We start from the raw sequence: 15,616 nt of genomic DNA on the forward strand, positions 1-15,616 counted from the left end.
ATCCATCCATCCATCCATCCATCCATCCATCTATCTGTCCGTCCATCCATCCATCCATCCATCCATCCATCCATCCATCCATCCATCCATCCATCCATCCATCCATCCATCCAATCACAACACTGAAACCATTTGCCTGATATGATCATAGTTTATTTCTACACAGTAAAAGACATAGTCGATGCATTGGAATCTTCCTTTACCTGTAAGCACAGAGAAACCCGTCACATATACTCGAGTGTATACCATGTGCACGGGGGTAGAATAAAGTGCAAATCAATCACAAAGTTCTATCATGCGTAACATTAGGGACATCAAAACAACGAATCCACTGAATGCCTTGCAAAAAAAATTTTTTTTTCACCTGCTTCTTTTTTCTTTTTCCCTTTTTTGAAATCATGTAAGCTACTGGGTAAAAATCAACTCCGTAACAAACAAAAGGGTCGAGGAAATTAAGTGTGACAGGTTATCCAAATGAAATACATCAATGAATATAATAACAATATAAGAGAGATAAGTGATTTCAAGTTTTGAGAAAGTACCATTCGGTTTAATGGCTGATAAAGCCTAGCTTTTTTCTGTCCTTAGTGCCCTGGATTAAAGAGGAAATGACTCCAGTTCTTGATGAAATAGCGATAAATCAAAAGAGAAAAGAAAATACAAATAATAATAATAATAATAATAATATACACAATACCAACCCTATGTTTAATTTAGTACAGCTACTACCTAATAATGGAGAACCTTTTATATATTTTTTGGATATGGGCTCAAATTAGATTTCAGCTCAAACATTTGAACTTAAACTTCATTTGCCATGCTTTAACATACAAACGCTTCTTTGCAATTGCAAATTATGATACTAGAGCTATAAGATTAGCTGTTTGGGATTATTCATAAATTGGGATATTTTAAGAATCGGGAATTTTCTCCTCACCATCACCATTAAAAATAACTATAAAGCTGTGATTAACCTTTAGGGCCTCAAACAGCCCTACACATCAATACACTTTTGAAGCAATTACATTCTCGATCAAATCATTTGCATTTGATTTGCTTTAAATCAGTATGCAACTGTGTAAGTAGTAAGCAGAACAGATTTGAACAAAAGAGACAAAACAAAATACAAACTCATCCACATGTACACTGCAGAAACCCAAACAAAAATCATACATGTAGGTGCACAATACCCTTTTAACGCCACCCCCCCAACCCTCTCACAGGTTTGTGGTGTGTGTGTGTGTGTTTGTGTGTAATGGCTGGGTGGTGGGTGGGCCACGCCCTTTCCATGAATATGGTTGAATGGTGGCACCATCAGTACTATAATGACCAGGAGTCTCATTTATCACTTGTGCATATGCAGTTGGTAGAAAACTGGTGGAAATCGCAGCTTGGTGCAACGAGAAACATGTTTTTTAGGTGTGCGGGAACATCATTACTGAATGGGTCAATAAGTTTAACTGGTGCGGTTTTATTTCACTGGGAAATTGGACACAGGTCTGGCATTTCCCAACCTACGATTTTCCCAAATACAACAGTGAAAAAGGGTCAACAATAATGTGGGAATTTCCCAAACTGGAAATCAGAGCAACTGACTGCACACAATGCCATAAAAGTACCTTTTTGAAGGAAAGTTGGTAACCATATTTGGGGGATTTCTTTATATGAATGTGTGTGAATGTGTGTGCAGAGAAATTTTAAGACTTATCAACGTCCAGTTATGAGATACACGGATCAGCCATAACTGCCTGACTTCTATTGTGTAGGGCTTTGATCTGAAAAGACTTGCACTCAGCAAGACCTCTGAAATGTCTTGCTGTGGTATCTGGCACCAAGAGGTTGGCCGAACAACTTCTAGGTGGAGAGAAGCAGAGTCACCATGGGGCACACTTGTTTGTCCAGCATGGTGGCTTCTCAATCTGGGATTTTAGAGGAAAATTCTAGCCCAAGTCAAGACTCTGAATCCTTTGTCATGTTTCTCAAACCAATCCTGAACAGTTTATGGAGTGTGGCAGAATGCATTAGCATGCTGAATAAAGATAGGGCCATTAGGGAATAGCGGGTCTGCATAGCGTAACTAGAGCTTATGTTTTGGAGAAGCCAGCCATCAAAATTAAGCCTTGTCAAAGTCGCTCAGACGCTTCTCCAGGTTTCCTGATTCAAATTCATCAATTTCGCGAACTGAATATAATGAAACACATTATTCACATGACCTTTCAATGATTTTGAGGCTACAGTATTTAGCCGATCGCTAAAAAAATCCACCAAATACTGGTGGTGTTTATGCAAGAAGCAACTTAAAGAACACATTCTAAACTAAAGTCAACTTGAGAGGAATGAGGAGAGCATGTGCTCCCTTTCATCACAACAATTTTGCATTGCATGCTGTCCAGCCTCTTCCTCACATATCATTATAGAGACTATTACAGAGACTATAATGCCATCGTCGGTTTTGCTCTCTTTGACACCTTGGATTCAATTTCATCGCCAATCTCTGATAGCATGAATATTCTGTTGCACCCCTCAAGAGCTCCTATACACACACTGATAAATGAGACCCCGGACTTTATACACGTCATGCGTTACAATCCTTTGGCTCCTTTGCAGCAACACTGTACTCTCTCAAGGTAAGCACAATTAAAAGAGACATAACACAGAGGGGTTCGACATAGGTTTAGCAGCAACTGTTTGGTACAGCAAGTTCCTTGGTGAAGTTTCATTAGCAGAGATCGTTCTTAATTCTCTGAAAAAAAAAAAATCATAAGGAGAGACTTTCGCTCTCGTACACAAGTCACTCACACTACATCCCTGGCTACTCAAGTATACAACAGCTATAATGGTCTCTCTAGCTCAATGTTGAAACGTTGAGCCCCAACCTGCGTAAGTAAAAAGAGTTTCGATTGTTTCAATGCCCTTTTATTAGTGGTCCTATAAGATGGAAACGAGGAAAAAGTGCATATAAAGCCATATATTATATGAATGAATCTCTAACTACATACACACAGATAGTTTAAATGAACAGGGAGAAAGAAACAGGGAGAGACTGGGGACTGGGGCGTACATTGCCGTTTATAAGGGGGGGGAGGTAAAAGGCTCTACTGTAGTCTAAAAGTCAACGTCGACTGGCCCTTGCTTTTACTCAGGCCGCTATCGTGTGGAAATTTTTTTTTTTAAGCATGAACCCTTTCTAGGAATTATTGCATAGTTTGGTGAGTTTATTTTCAATGTGCACATCATTTGGTTTTAAGAAAAAACAGTCATTGCCACTGCCAGTGTTAATTTTGCGGACGAGAATAACAAAATAGATTGGCGATTGGATGATTTATCACGTAAAAAAAATAATAATTCTGACTACACTGTATTAAGCTTGAACTCAACATAAAGTCTGGCAGCATTCTGCGTATGAAAAGTCAAATCTGTGATCTGACTTGAGATGAAATCGCAATGAAAGGGGGTCAGCAAAAAGGAACATTGCATCCTCGATGGGATCTCTTCGTTTTTTGAGTCATCTTTGGGCCTAGTGCTATCAAACTGCTCAATCGGTACAAAACCACAATGGCGCTTTTGAGCCGTTAACAGCTAAGCGTTTCACAGCTCGGCCTTCGTTTTCCTTTGTACTGGAATGGCGTCTTTCTAAGTACTCCAATAGAATAAAAATAGCCGTAGTGATTTGGTGGCAGTTTTATTAGATACGACCCTTTAAGTCTATAAGTCTTCACGAGCTTTGCCTTTAACAACTCGTTTCCCCTCCCCCTCCATCTCCTCTTCCCTCCTCAAATCTTGGTTTATCTTCACTTCTCCATGAAGCACTTAAAAACAGACGTCTACCCTTCCACCCCCGGGATGAACACTCAGAGAGGAAAAAAAGGCCTTTTTTCATAAACATTGTACATTGCATAGTGTCAAGAATGGCTCCAGAAAACACTTTGCGGTGACTGTTCCAGTTTCTGAACTGTTTGTGCTAACCGTAGGTGTACTGTAGAACAACTTGAAACCCAACCCTTCACATACAAAATAAAACCGGCGGTGCTTTGAAATACTGGATGTTGATATTTTTTTTTTCTCCCCCTCCTAACACAGGCAGATTTTTTTTTTATTAAAGCTGAAAATATAACTCTAAGCAACAGTCTATTGTTGACCCTGCACAAAATACACAGTAAGTGGCAATGCTCGCAACACCTTTTTTTTTTTTTTTTTATTTTTTTTTTTTTTTTTTTTACTTTTAGTCTTTTCTAGTGGTCCCGTACAACACTCGCAGCAGAGTTGAGCCGACTCAAATGACCAACGTGTTCCCCCATGACCAGCACAGAGTCATTACATGGCATTTTATGTAGAAAGTAAAGAATGAAAGAGAAAAGAAATAGACAAAGAAAAAAAAAAAAACAGGCACTCGGTAATGCCGCTGGTACTAAAAAAAAAAAAAAGAAAGAAAGAAATGTCGAAGAAAAAAGAAAAAAAAACGCCTCAGCCTTATGACAGAATATCTACAGAAATGCAATAAAATAAACACTTAAATAATATAGTAGGAAAATAAATAGGAATAAACCCAAAGGGCTCTTTTCTTAAATAGACATCTTGGCTTGCTTTCGCAGCACTTATTTTGCGTGCTCGACCTCCATATCTCTGTACGTCATATTAACCAGGGAGCAAGTTCTTCATCTGTCCCGTCTGGCTGTAATATTATAATCAGCTTTTCTTTTTTTTTTTTTACACGTGACACTAGCATTGCACTCGAGGGTTAGCAACAAATGTTGCCTTCTTTTTTTTTTTTTTTTTATAAAAAAATAATATCTACTAAATGATCACCTTTCTTTAGATTTCTAATCAGTTATGTAAAAAAAAAAAAAAATTATAATTATTCATGACACCTAATGTTACCACACACAGGCTCTATGAGATATGGCATCTGGAGTAAATCTTCGTATTTTTGGTCTTTTATAATGAATTCCTGCAGATTTTCATTCTTTCATCCTTTCTTTCTTTTTTTTTTTTCTTTTTTTTTTTTTCCAAAGATTTCTCACCCAGTGAGTGAGCGTTCACATAAAAGGCTAGTGGCAATTTTAAGATCTAGTGGCAATTGAACATCTAAAAATAGTCAAATATCTGTTAATAAATAAATAGTACACTCTTATATTTATAGCACATGCCAACTATTTCACATTAACAATATATTCAGTATATATACACATATTTTCTTTGTTGTAACCTGTTTTTTTTTTTTTTTGTTTGTTTTGTTTTTTTTACGATATATTGGTTGTATAGATATATAAATGGTTCTATATTGGTGGTATTATTTTCAGATTTTTTCCCTTTAGATAATTTTAATGAAAATTATATATATATATATATATATATATATATATATATATATATATATATATATATATATATATATATATATATATATATATATATAATTTTTTTTAAACCTCTCTAAGAACTTTCTACATAATGGCCTGAATATTTTTTTTTTTTTTTAGATTTTACACAAGAGATTTAATCTGTGCTTAGGTCTGTTTCTAAATAGGAAAAAAATAAACAAAGCTTAGCTGGTAAACTAGTCCCTTCCTATGACAATACAAATTAAATCTAAAGTCGATAAACAGAAACGTTTGACATTCAAGCTATTTTCTTATAGGTGCATTTTTTCCTGTTCAAGAGAATTAACGTTATTCCTGCATTCTGATGGTGATTGAGCCACTAATGTGTTTTGTTTAGTTTTTTTTTTTGTTTCGCAAAATTGTGCACAACCTCTAGGTTTGGACGAAGAAGAAACACGGCTGGGAGCTGTTAAGAGCTGTTGTCCATGTTGCGTTTCTTGCTGAATAGATTGGCCGCGTCCCTGTTGCGTAGATGAGGCTGGTTCTTGTGTGGGTGGGGACTGGCGGGCCAGTGCCATCCTCCGTGAGTCTCCACCCCAGTGGGCACAGCAGTGGATGGGCAAGGCTTGTTCTGAAGAAGCTGGAAGAGCATGGCAATCTCAGGCCCCAACCGGGCCATCAGATTCACCCTCAACAGGTCGACCGTTTCCTCATCGCAGTCCATTAAACTCTGCAGCAGCTTCCCATAAAACCTGCAGTGAGACACCGAACACTCTGAGCCCACTGAGCCCAAGCAACAACAGCATGGATACAACATCTTTCAAACCTTACATGATAAAATAAAAATGCTGTATTTTTTACCTCACTTAAATACTGGAACATTTAGATATTTTTTTATATATGCATTTGTAACATAAAGTTCCTGTTCTTATTCGTAATTTCATGGTTTTCCAGGGTGTTGATGACAAACCATCCCCAGCTGCACAGAGTCTTTCACAGTTTTTTTCACGTGACAAAAGAACTAAAGACGCGGACCAAAAGATATGAGCTACTCATTCTGTTAATCATAACTTGTACTTAGCCGCATTGTCACATTTTCATTATAAGAACTATAATCAAAGTTTGTGTATACAGACGTGTTGGGGAATCTGCTTATTGAAAATTTAACATTTTATATTATTTCTGATCAAAGGAACAAAACGAACTAAATGACTTAAAACAGATTCCAAGTCACTAAAATGATCCGAACTTCTCATCACTATTGTTAATGCTGATTGCCTGCATAAACCTTGAACCCATGATTTGTTAAATGGACGTGTTTTCTGGCTGCTTCTTTGTGTTTTTAAGAATTAAGTTCTGCGGAAGCCAAATCTAGATAATGTTAGTTATCGAATGCTTCCTCAGGTTGACGTCTCCGCTGCCTATTTACAACAAACGTCACTCCTTTGACGTATACGATGTTCTGGAAAGGGATTATGCAAAACTGGACTTCTGTAAAAATGGAAAGACCAGCAACAGCACCTATCACTTACCTACAGTGTCGTTCTGACATGTTTATCTCAGTGTTTGCACTCTGATTCACATCATTCACCCCAGTGCCATGTCAGCTTCATTGCCAAAGGCATGAGTCAAATAAATTGATTTAAAGGTGGGGATTTCCGATCAGCTCTTCAGTGATGAACACTTGCGAGAAAGCAACCCATAAATGGTATATATATATAGAAGTTACAGCAGCTCAGAATATTAATGAATTCACTACGTGGTCAAATGATCCCAGTGTGTGTTCATTTGTACAATATATATAGTATCCCCCTCCTGGATTGCAGAAACAACTCAAATCCTGTTACATTTTTATAGTGTACTATTCAGTACACCAGCAAATGAAACACACAAAAGAAGTTAAACATTGGTTCTCCACATCTATAACAGATATACTGTATTGTCAATTGCTTCATTGGTCTTGATAAAAATTCTGAACCAGTATGCCACACCAGTTTTCCAAGGTCAGATTTTCTTACAAATACTTATATATAGTATGTGTTTTTTGCAGTTGTCCAAGGTCAGATTTTCTTACAAATACTTATATACTATGTGTTTTTCGTGACCTGAAGGAAAACACAATCATTTTTTCTCATGCTTTAGGAATTGATGGTTGAGGGGTCTTACTTGTTAGGGAAGTGGCTGGGCAGTTTTGCTACCTCTGCAATGGCTTCTGGGTTTGACTTGGCCACAGTGCAGATATCCAACTTGGTGTAGCACTCCTCCTGAACCTCCGAGATCATCCGCTGGAAAGTGGTACACCGGCGCACAGTGAGAAAGACCTTGGAGGTGATGCCATTGGCGATGCACTTTAGGCTCTCCTTCACAAAAGCCTTGCCCTGGAATATGGACCAAACAGTAAAGCTGATTTAAAAGATTTCCAAGCAGGGAATGGTAGGTTATATAAAAGATGATGGTGAATTATTGCAAGTGTGACAAAATATTTCCCATTTGTTTTGTCCCAAATTTAGTTACTTGCCTACAAAGGTGGCCATCCAGACTTTTACCAACTGGTGGTTTCGCATATATGAACTCATTGAACTCAAAGATTGGCTAGTGTCTTTGTAGAGAGATTATGCAAATCCCCTCCCCATAACTTTAAATTCCCCAGATAATTGTTGAACAGTTTCCAAATCTTTTGACAATTTAAGGTATCATTACGGCATGCTTCTTAGGATACCCCACCAGCAAATACTGGCACAGTTAATTTTACCATTTTAATCTCAATACGATGTAAACATGACACAAACCTGAGTGTCGAATTTAGCAGCACTGTAGAGAAAGGACTTGCAGATGTCATGCATTCCATCTGTATCACACGTGGAATTCTCCAGACAAGCGAAGGCACCACAGCCCACTTGGAGGGCACTATTTAAACAGCGCACAACATCCGCTGTAAAAACAAACAAATAAAGAGTTAACACAGTGAGATATACTTTTAACCCAAACCCTTAGGATCACCATACTGAGAAATGTTTGATGTGAACAATTTAGATTGTAATTCATGAAAAAAACTTTGGTGAAAAGGCTTGAGGAGGTACTTGAAGGTAGTGTTGCCCCAGTTTGGCCCTGATCTTGGGTCATACTGTACATGCCTGTGGGAAAATGTTTAATGTTCTGCATTCCTCATGGTCTTTTTTCTTCTGATTCTCTGGTGTCCTTCTATCTTCCAAACCATGCCAGTAGATGGATTGGCAATTAAAATTTATAAGCATGCATGAGTGTGTAAATTAGTATAAGTGCACTGCAATGAACATTCAATCCAGCGTGTATTCCCACATTACACCCTATACATCACGGATCCACTGAGTCCAGGATCTGTACAAAGTGCTCATGAAAGCTGCACAAATCAATAGGAACAACATTGTTAGACACGGTTTTTTGTGCAGAAACTGTGCAAAAAAAAAAAACACAAAAAATGACACGTTCTTAAAAGGACACATTCTCATTATGTTTTAAATTACAACCGGGAAACAAACTATGGATCCACGTTGATTAGTGCAGCTTTGCAAAGACTGTAAATGATCCAATGTGAATTTCTATCCCTTGCAAGCCAGATTTCTTCATGTGTAGACCTAATATTACAAATAACAACACACTTGAGTGGCCACTGGCACTTTAAAATATATAAGGCTGGGGCACAATTTCGAGTAATTACTCTATATTTTGAGCATTGGCAGTCGGGTTTACGAGTATACCAGTGGTTGTTTTCTGTTCTTGGAAATGCATTTGTGACCTACTGTGCTGGAAATATCAATAGCCAGCCTCCTGGGGGCTTTAAGGCAGTCTGGGTGCTGTGTGCCCTGAGTTTGCCCCTCATAAGAAGAGAATGGTTTATGAGCAGGGAGGCGGCAAGGGGATGCGTGCCATACGGTATCGCTTTCTGCTGACTGTCGCATTTGGCACAAGATCTGCTGCTTCCATTACGCTCACATGTGACAAGACAATAACGCTCAGCTCCACAGGCGAGCTTGCCAAAACCACCTACAACGCTCCAGTGCCAGGGACTATAAACACTTGCACAGTGTATTGGGTCACTGTGCCACCCCACATTAAAGATGTTTTTTTATGGCAGCAGTGTGTGCGTGCGTATGTGTGTGTGAGTATTTGTGTGTGTATGTGAGGGTGTGTGGATGTGTTTAGTGTGTGAAAGAGAAACTACTGTTGCATCAGACCCATTGTTTTGGGCATCGGAGCGGGAAAAAAAATAGGTTGTGTGTTGTTGCATAAATGCAGCTGGCAGAAATGCAGACTTATGAAATAACCAGAAAGCCCCTTAATGTCATAGGATGAATATGTCCATTGTCTATAGGGTCAGATGTACGCAAGATCACAAATGAAGTTCCTATAAATGGCTCATCGATGCTTATTCAACAGGCCAAGGTTGTCCAACCTGTCTCAAAAAAGAACACGAATGGTAATTGACAATTAGAACAATGCATCATTCTTTACTAAAAAGTTGTTTGGATATCACTGTGGTATAAAAGAGAAAAATCGGGATATTGGAAAAAAAAAGGCTTCACAGGGTTGCAGCACGCCACTCTATCATGATGTCATTTTCCTATAACAGGAAAGCACCAAGTGTGTGTGTGTGTATACTCCTTAATTAATATACACTGCTCTGCATGTAACATATGTATTATAAAATGAATTTGGTTGTTTTAGGGGGTAAAAATATCATAAATCGTATTTCATAAATCATTTCCGAACACTCAAAAACCTTCTCACTTCACCTAAAAAATACAATGTACTTTCAGATCTGCATGTTTTTCATTTATTGGAAAAGATACCAATCACCCCAAAATTTGACAGTGGTGTCACTATCCAATCGATCGTTGGACTCGTGTCCTGCATCCATGCTGCGCCATTAGTTTCAGTGAAACTCTCTGACCTCATCCGATGATGCATCCACACCTGCGGTGCGTGACGTTAGCCGTAAGGGAAACATGTTAGCGTTTCCTTTCTTTGAACCATTCCGGTTACGATGAGTAAACCTTGTGTTATGACCTCGTCAGGCCACCCAGGAGCGAAAAAGTCACCAAACAGTGGTGTGAACTATCGATTTGTTGATCCCCAGATAGAGCTCTTATTGTGCGAACGTGAACCCCAAGCAATGTGCACGGATATATTATGACCGAGGAGGCTTGAGTAAAAGTGGGCTTGCTCTCCCGCAATGTGTACATAGGCCCCTGACGACGAGTTCTGACAAGTTCGAGTCGACAATGAACCTTTTTGTCTTTGCTCCACTTCTTTTTTTTTTTTTGGGCGTGTGTCTCGCTGTCATGTTTTTGGCAAGCATTGCAATAACAACAGTATAACCTGACGATTTAAAAAATATTTTATATTCTGCACGTACATAGTTACCTGTTCAGATTTCGCCTTCATGACCCTGAACTGAACTCGATTGCCTTGCAGAATCTCAAGATTATGTCAGGCTTTTTTTTTTTTTATCATCAGTGAATGACCTCATTCCCTACAGCACATATTTGAATAGTCTTAAAAGAATATCTATAGTACATTTAAAACCTCACAAAGTGATATCTGTGCAAAAAAAAAAAATTGGGCTTTACACATGGATTTCTCAAAACGATCACGTTTCTGTAACAAGACATCGATTGTGGTACCTTGTGACGCTCGTACGTTCGATGCAAGAAGGTTCGCTCTATTTTAGTTCTGAGTGCTTACTGTAGCACCACTGTCTCTTTGTCTATAAAACACTGAGTCAGTACATGTCTCCCCTAGCAACTAAGTACAACAGGAAGTTATGCAAATACCAAGTGGAGCCCTGACAAAGGTTTTCCTGAGCAGAGACACGGCAGAGCTGAATGTCCCACACTGCACACAGATCCACTTTATTCGTCTTGCCAAGCTGGCGTCACTGCATGGTAATTGCTTTCTATTTAATATGTTTTTGGACATTAAAGTCATTTTTTTTCCTCCTCTGGGAAACTTCGAGTGACCCGCAGGTTTGTCAGCTGACACACCAAGTCCATTATATTTAAGGTTTTCTCTATTGTTATCCAGTTCACTGATTTTAGTTTATTATATATATTTTTTTACATCAAAGACATTATGAGAAAGCAGGTTGAACTGTGTTATCTGGCGACATTTTCTGCCTGTACGACCCACACAGAGGCATTCTGTCAACAGCATGACGCTACCATTGGGCTAAAGCCTTGGCAGGAATAATGAATCGACCGCTGAGGTGACAAAGGTTGCCCTACAAAGGTTATCCTAATTTCCCAGCGGCAGCAATCAGACTAGGACACATGCACTCGGAGCTCCTATTCTGCCCAGAATAAACACATTCATATCGCTAATATCGCTCGTTCTCTTGTGACCTTCATATTCTTCTGCATCAAAAAATGACTGCACATTTTATATGGTTAAGCATCACTTCCTGTTCTGACAAACCTTAAGCAGTTAATCACAAATAACTCCCAGCACCAACTGGTACATTCTCATATGATTGGTCTCTTTGCTACTTGCAGTATGGCCGACATTATAGCCACATATTAGATTTACATTTAGGGCATTGAGTAGACACCATTATCCAGAGCGACTTACAATTATCCCATTTATACATTAGAGGATTAAGGGCCTTGCTCAAGGGCCCAGCAGTGGGAGCTTAGTGGTGGTGGGATTTGAACTCACAACATTTTGGTCAGAAGTAATAAGATCATAAGATCTGTTGGGGAAGCATGCCAAACCGAAAAGCTTCGCTTTTGCTCATTCAGTGCATGACCATTAGTGGCGCTGTTGTGCATATACAATATAGATTTCTAAATATATATATATATACATTTAAGATATTTGTTAACACAGAGTAATCTGATGCAGAAGGCAAAAATATTGATGCCTGAAGCAGATTTTTCAGTAGGAACTCTCTTGACCTTGGCACCAGAATGGCTGAATTTCCTCACATGCTCGAATTCCTCTCACTATGTACAGAGTGATATAAATATTGCCCTATGTACAGAGCGATATGAGCTTGTTAACAAGTCAGCTGAGTAAAGCAACGAGATATTACACTGAAACATTTGATGTTAGCGCACTTCCCTTTACTTCCTTTAGTAGTCTGTATAACATATTACACGATCGAGCACTTACACCGTATGTGGAGATAGCAGTAGGAATGCACTTGTCCTCAAGCAAAATGAAATTGAATTTCCTTAGTGAACGGTTTGATGATTCTGAGTGTGTATTTACTCCTGTGGGCTTGCTAGCTGGCTCGCTTGGACACAAACTTCAGTAAGCAAATTACAAAATAGCAAGTGCATACTAATACTAATACGTAATTTAGAGGCGAGAAAGATAACGAGCTCTGATACAATCTTTTACACTCAATCAAATACAGTACGAATGAGCAGGAATAAGGAAGTACCGTTAATGTCTGTATTTCATGTATATTTATATGGACTACCGCATACCTGTAAAGGTCTACTAGCTTGTAAGCTACCTAGATATTTCCAGAAACCAAGACAGTTCAGTATTAACGATTACTGCTTGCAACTGAGTGCAACTCAAATATAGCTCAAATAAGTCAGGGTATGGCAAACCGCAGTAAATGAGCTACATTAAAGAATTGACACAGATGAGTTTTCCTGACTTGAGCTTACTTTTTCTTGCTGGCTTGTTATCTAGCTAGCTGCATATATCAAGCACTATGTTCCAGTGTGGAGGAAATTGATGCCATTTTTTAGCCAAAGTTTATCATCACCTAAAACCCCGGCTTATCAACATCGCTGGGATATGGGAAGAAAGAATTTCACAGGCTGTGACAAAAAAAAAAAAAAAAAGCCCCTAGAGGATAGACGCTTTAAACCAAATGACAACAAGAGTTTGACTGTTTGTAAAATGGAAACCTCAAATTGTTTGTTTAGGCTGCTTGCAAGCTTGCAGTACGATACAACTTGCATGATGAAGTGTATTATTAACATAAAAACTGCTGAATGCATTGCAAATCAGAAATCAACAGGTAGCTCAGATGGCTTTAGAAACCATAAATATTTCTCAAACTGAGTTTTAAACTGATATAATGATAATAAAAAAAAATGCAAGTGATGTAGGACACTCAGCATTGCACTATATTATCTGTGAGACATTTGAATGCAATTTGGACCTCACTGTAACCATGCCCTGTAATGGCTCCATCCCTGTTTTCTCTTGCACACTGAAATGAGCTTTTGCACTCAGCAGCATCTTGACGGGAAGATACTATTCCACAATGTCAGAATGCATCCTATTAAATAACACATGTTGCTTGGTACTGTTGCAACTTTTATGCCAAGTTTAGAGAGCAGGATGTCAAATAAGCACCCAGAGGAAACAAAGAAAGACCAAGAAAGAATTGATTCATGTGCATGCTATAGGGCTTTTTTAAAGAGGTTTGAAGAAGAACTCGGATTTTGATCGGTGCGCTTCAAACGTGACACCTTCAGCATGTGGAGGGAGAAACACTGAAGCCGGCTTAATGACTGGGAAAGGAGGGTGGTGGTGATGGTGGTGATGGTGAGGGGAGTGTAAAGGCTTTTATAGGCCAGGAAAAAAATGTCTCGAATCTGTGCTTGCTATCGATTTTGTGCTATGTGCAATGTTGAAATGAGACGGAAGTGCAGGACCGCATCCCTTATATCTAACGGTGCACGTCTCACAGCACGCGCTGCATCTCTGATTGCGCTGATGCAAAAAAAAAAAAAAGAAAATACACCGATCAACTCAGCTGAATGATTTTGGTCAAGTCAGCGGTGTAATAAAGCGTGCACAAAAAAAGATGCATGCTTCTAGATTATGCTGCAAGTAAAAACTCGAGTGCATGTGGAAAATTTAGTAATCATGTCAAGCAGCGCGTGCAAATAACAACTGATTGGCTTGAGCTCTTTGGATGTTCGGCGCACAGTGTAGCGCCAAAAGAAGCGCCGCGAGCGGAGGAGGATGAGGAGGAGGAGGTTAAGGATGAGGATGAGGATGCTGCTGCTACTTACCGGGGCTGTTGGTGGCGGAGGCGCGCGCTCTCCGCGGCGTGTAAGACTCGTTTACGTCCTGCTCGTGCGCCGATGCGACGACCGGCAGCCCGAACGGTAGCACGAGCAAGAGCAGCGGTAGCAGCGGCGGCAGCAGCGGCAACCAAAGTCCGCTTCTTCTTGGCATCTCTTGAGGCTTCCCTGAATTCTCTTCTTTTATTTCAGAGGGATTAAACGGGTCGTGCTCCTCTACCTCCCGGTGAGAGTTGTGCACGGCGGATTTAGCAGATGTGACAACGCCGATGCACGCTTTAACGACAGGGACGAAGGCTCGGTCTCGTGCAGATCGGTGAACCGGAAATTTTTTTATTTTTTTTTCGCCGACCGGATTCGTGTTGCGCATCCAGCAATTATCAAGGCTCTCTCTTTCTCTGTCTCTCAGCGCGCGCTCTGTGCATGTGCGTGTGTGTGTGCGCGCGCGCGTGCGAGTGTGTGCGTGTGCGTGTGCAGATCGCCCTTTATATAGCCATGCCGGAGCATCTAGAGCCCAATCACAACCCGGCATCCGGGCATTAAAATGCACATCTGAAACTTTTTGCCACCCCTTCCCCCTCACCCCACCACCCTCTTCCACCCCCCCACCCCCCCACCCCCCCCACCCAACTCTCCATCCCTCTCCTTCCTCCTCCTCAAACCCCGTTACAGGGCAGTTAAGCAACGCGTGTAGACTCCTGCTTGTCATCCATGTGATTGAGATGTTTCCTGCTTCTCTTGGGAAGCTCTTCTGGTCATCTTATATAAGTTGTTTTTAGCCAAAAAACGAGGTTTGGAAGCTGTTTTCTGGTCTGCCTTCATTATCATGATACAAATGCACGGGATTTGGACTTTTGGTGCATCATTGGAGGACGCTGAATATGCATTTTCGTATTGCACAGCTGCAGCCCCTCATTCACCCCAACGTTTATTTAGATCCTTATTCACCTTCTTCATTCGTCATATGAAGTTCTATCAAAATAGACCATTTGCGTTACTGACAGTCTGATCTCTATCACCATGCATGCTCGAATATTTAATTATTATGCTTAACAAACGAGTGACTTGATTTTTCCTCCAACACCCTTTTTGTTTTATTTAGCAGGTAAATCATTTTCATTGTGCTTTCCCATTTTTTCACTGGATGCATTGAAGAGGAAAAAAAAAAGAAAACGAAAACTCCACCACTGGATGTCATTCATATGATTTGAATTGTTATCGCGCTGGCATTTTGTGGAGCGATCCAACATCAGCAGAAGC

The 15,616-nt window shown here is 39.7% G+C and overlaps 2 protein-coding genes across 2 annotated transcripts in view; both read right to left on the bottom strand.

Moving 5' to 3' along the window:
- klhl22 (kelch-like family member 22) overlaps nucleotides 1-14,017 on the bottom strand; it is a 279,020-nt gene extending 265,003 nt beyond the window's left edge. Inside the window, exon 1 of the mRNA XM_083554034.1 lies at nucleotides 14,008-14,017. The gene's annotated coding sequence lies outside the window, so the exon portion shown is untranslated. The remainder of the gene's footprint in view (nucleotides 1-14,007) is intronic.
- Nucleotides 5,434-14,927, bottom strand: stc1 (stanniocalcin 1). The gene is made up of 4 exons (XM_083554065.1): nucleotides 14,345-14,927; nucleotides 8,111-8,253; nucleotides 7,488-7,699; nucleotides 5,434-6,073 (listed from the first exon to the last, which is right to left on the bottom strand). Exons 1-4 carry the CDS (start codon nucleotides 14,886-14,888, stop codon nucleotides 5,791-5,793), a joined length of 1,182 nt encoding a protein of 393 aa, XP_083410191.1. The 5' UTR covers nucleotides 14,889-14,927; the 3' UTR covers nucleotides 5,434-5,790.
- Nucleotides 14,928-15,616: the final 689 nt, after the last annotated feature.

Source organism: Silurus aristotelis (genome assembly GCF_946808225.1).
Source record: "Silurus aristotelis genome assembly, chromosome: 11".
In the NCBI taxonomy this organism is placed as follows: domain Eukaryota; kingdom Metazoa; phylum Chordata; class Actinopteri; order Siluriformes; family Siluridae; genus Silurus; species Silurus aristotelis.

Excerpts from the sequence above, each read along its gene's own strand:
- stc1 (XM_083554065.1), bottom strand. The coding sequence starts at position 14,888 with ATGCCGGGTTGTGATTGGGCTCTAGATGCTCCGGCATGGCTATATAAA. Across the intron at positions 8,254-14,344 it reads CTCCGCCACCAACAGCCCCG|CGGATGTTGTGCGCTGTTTA; the intron begins GTAAGTAGCAGC and ends TTGTTTTTACAG. Across the intron at positions 7,700-8,110 it reads CTGCTAAATTCGACACTCAG|GGCAAGGCTTTTGTGAAGGA; the intron begins GTTTGTGTCATG and ends TCCATATTCCAG.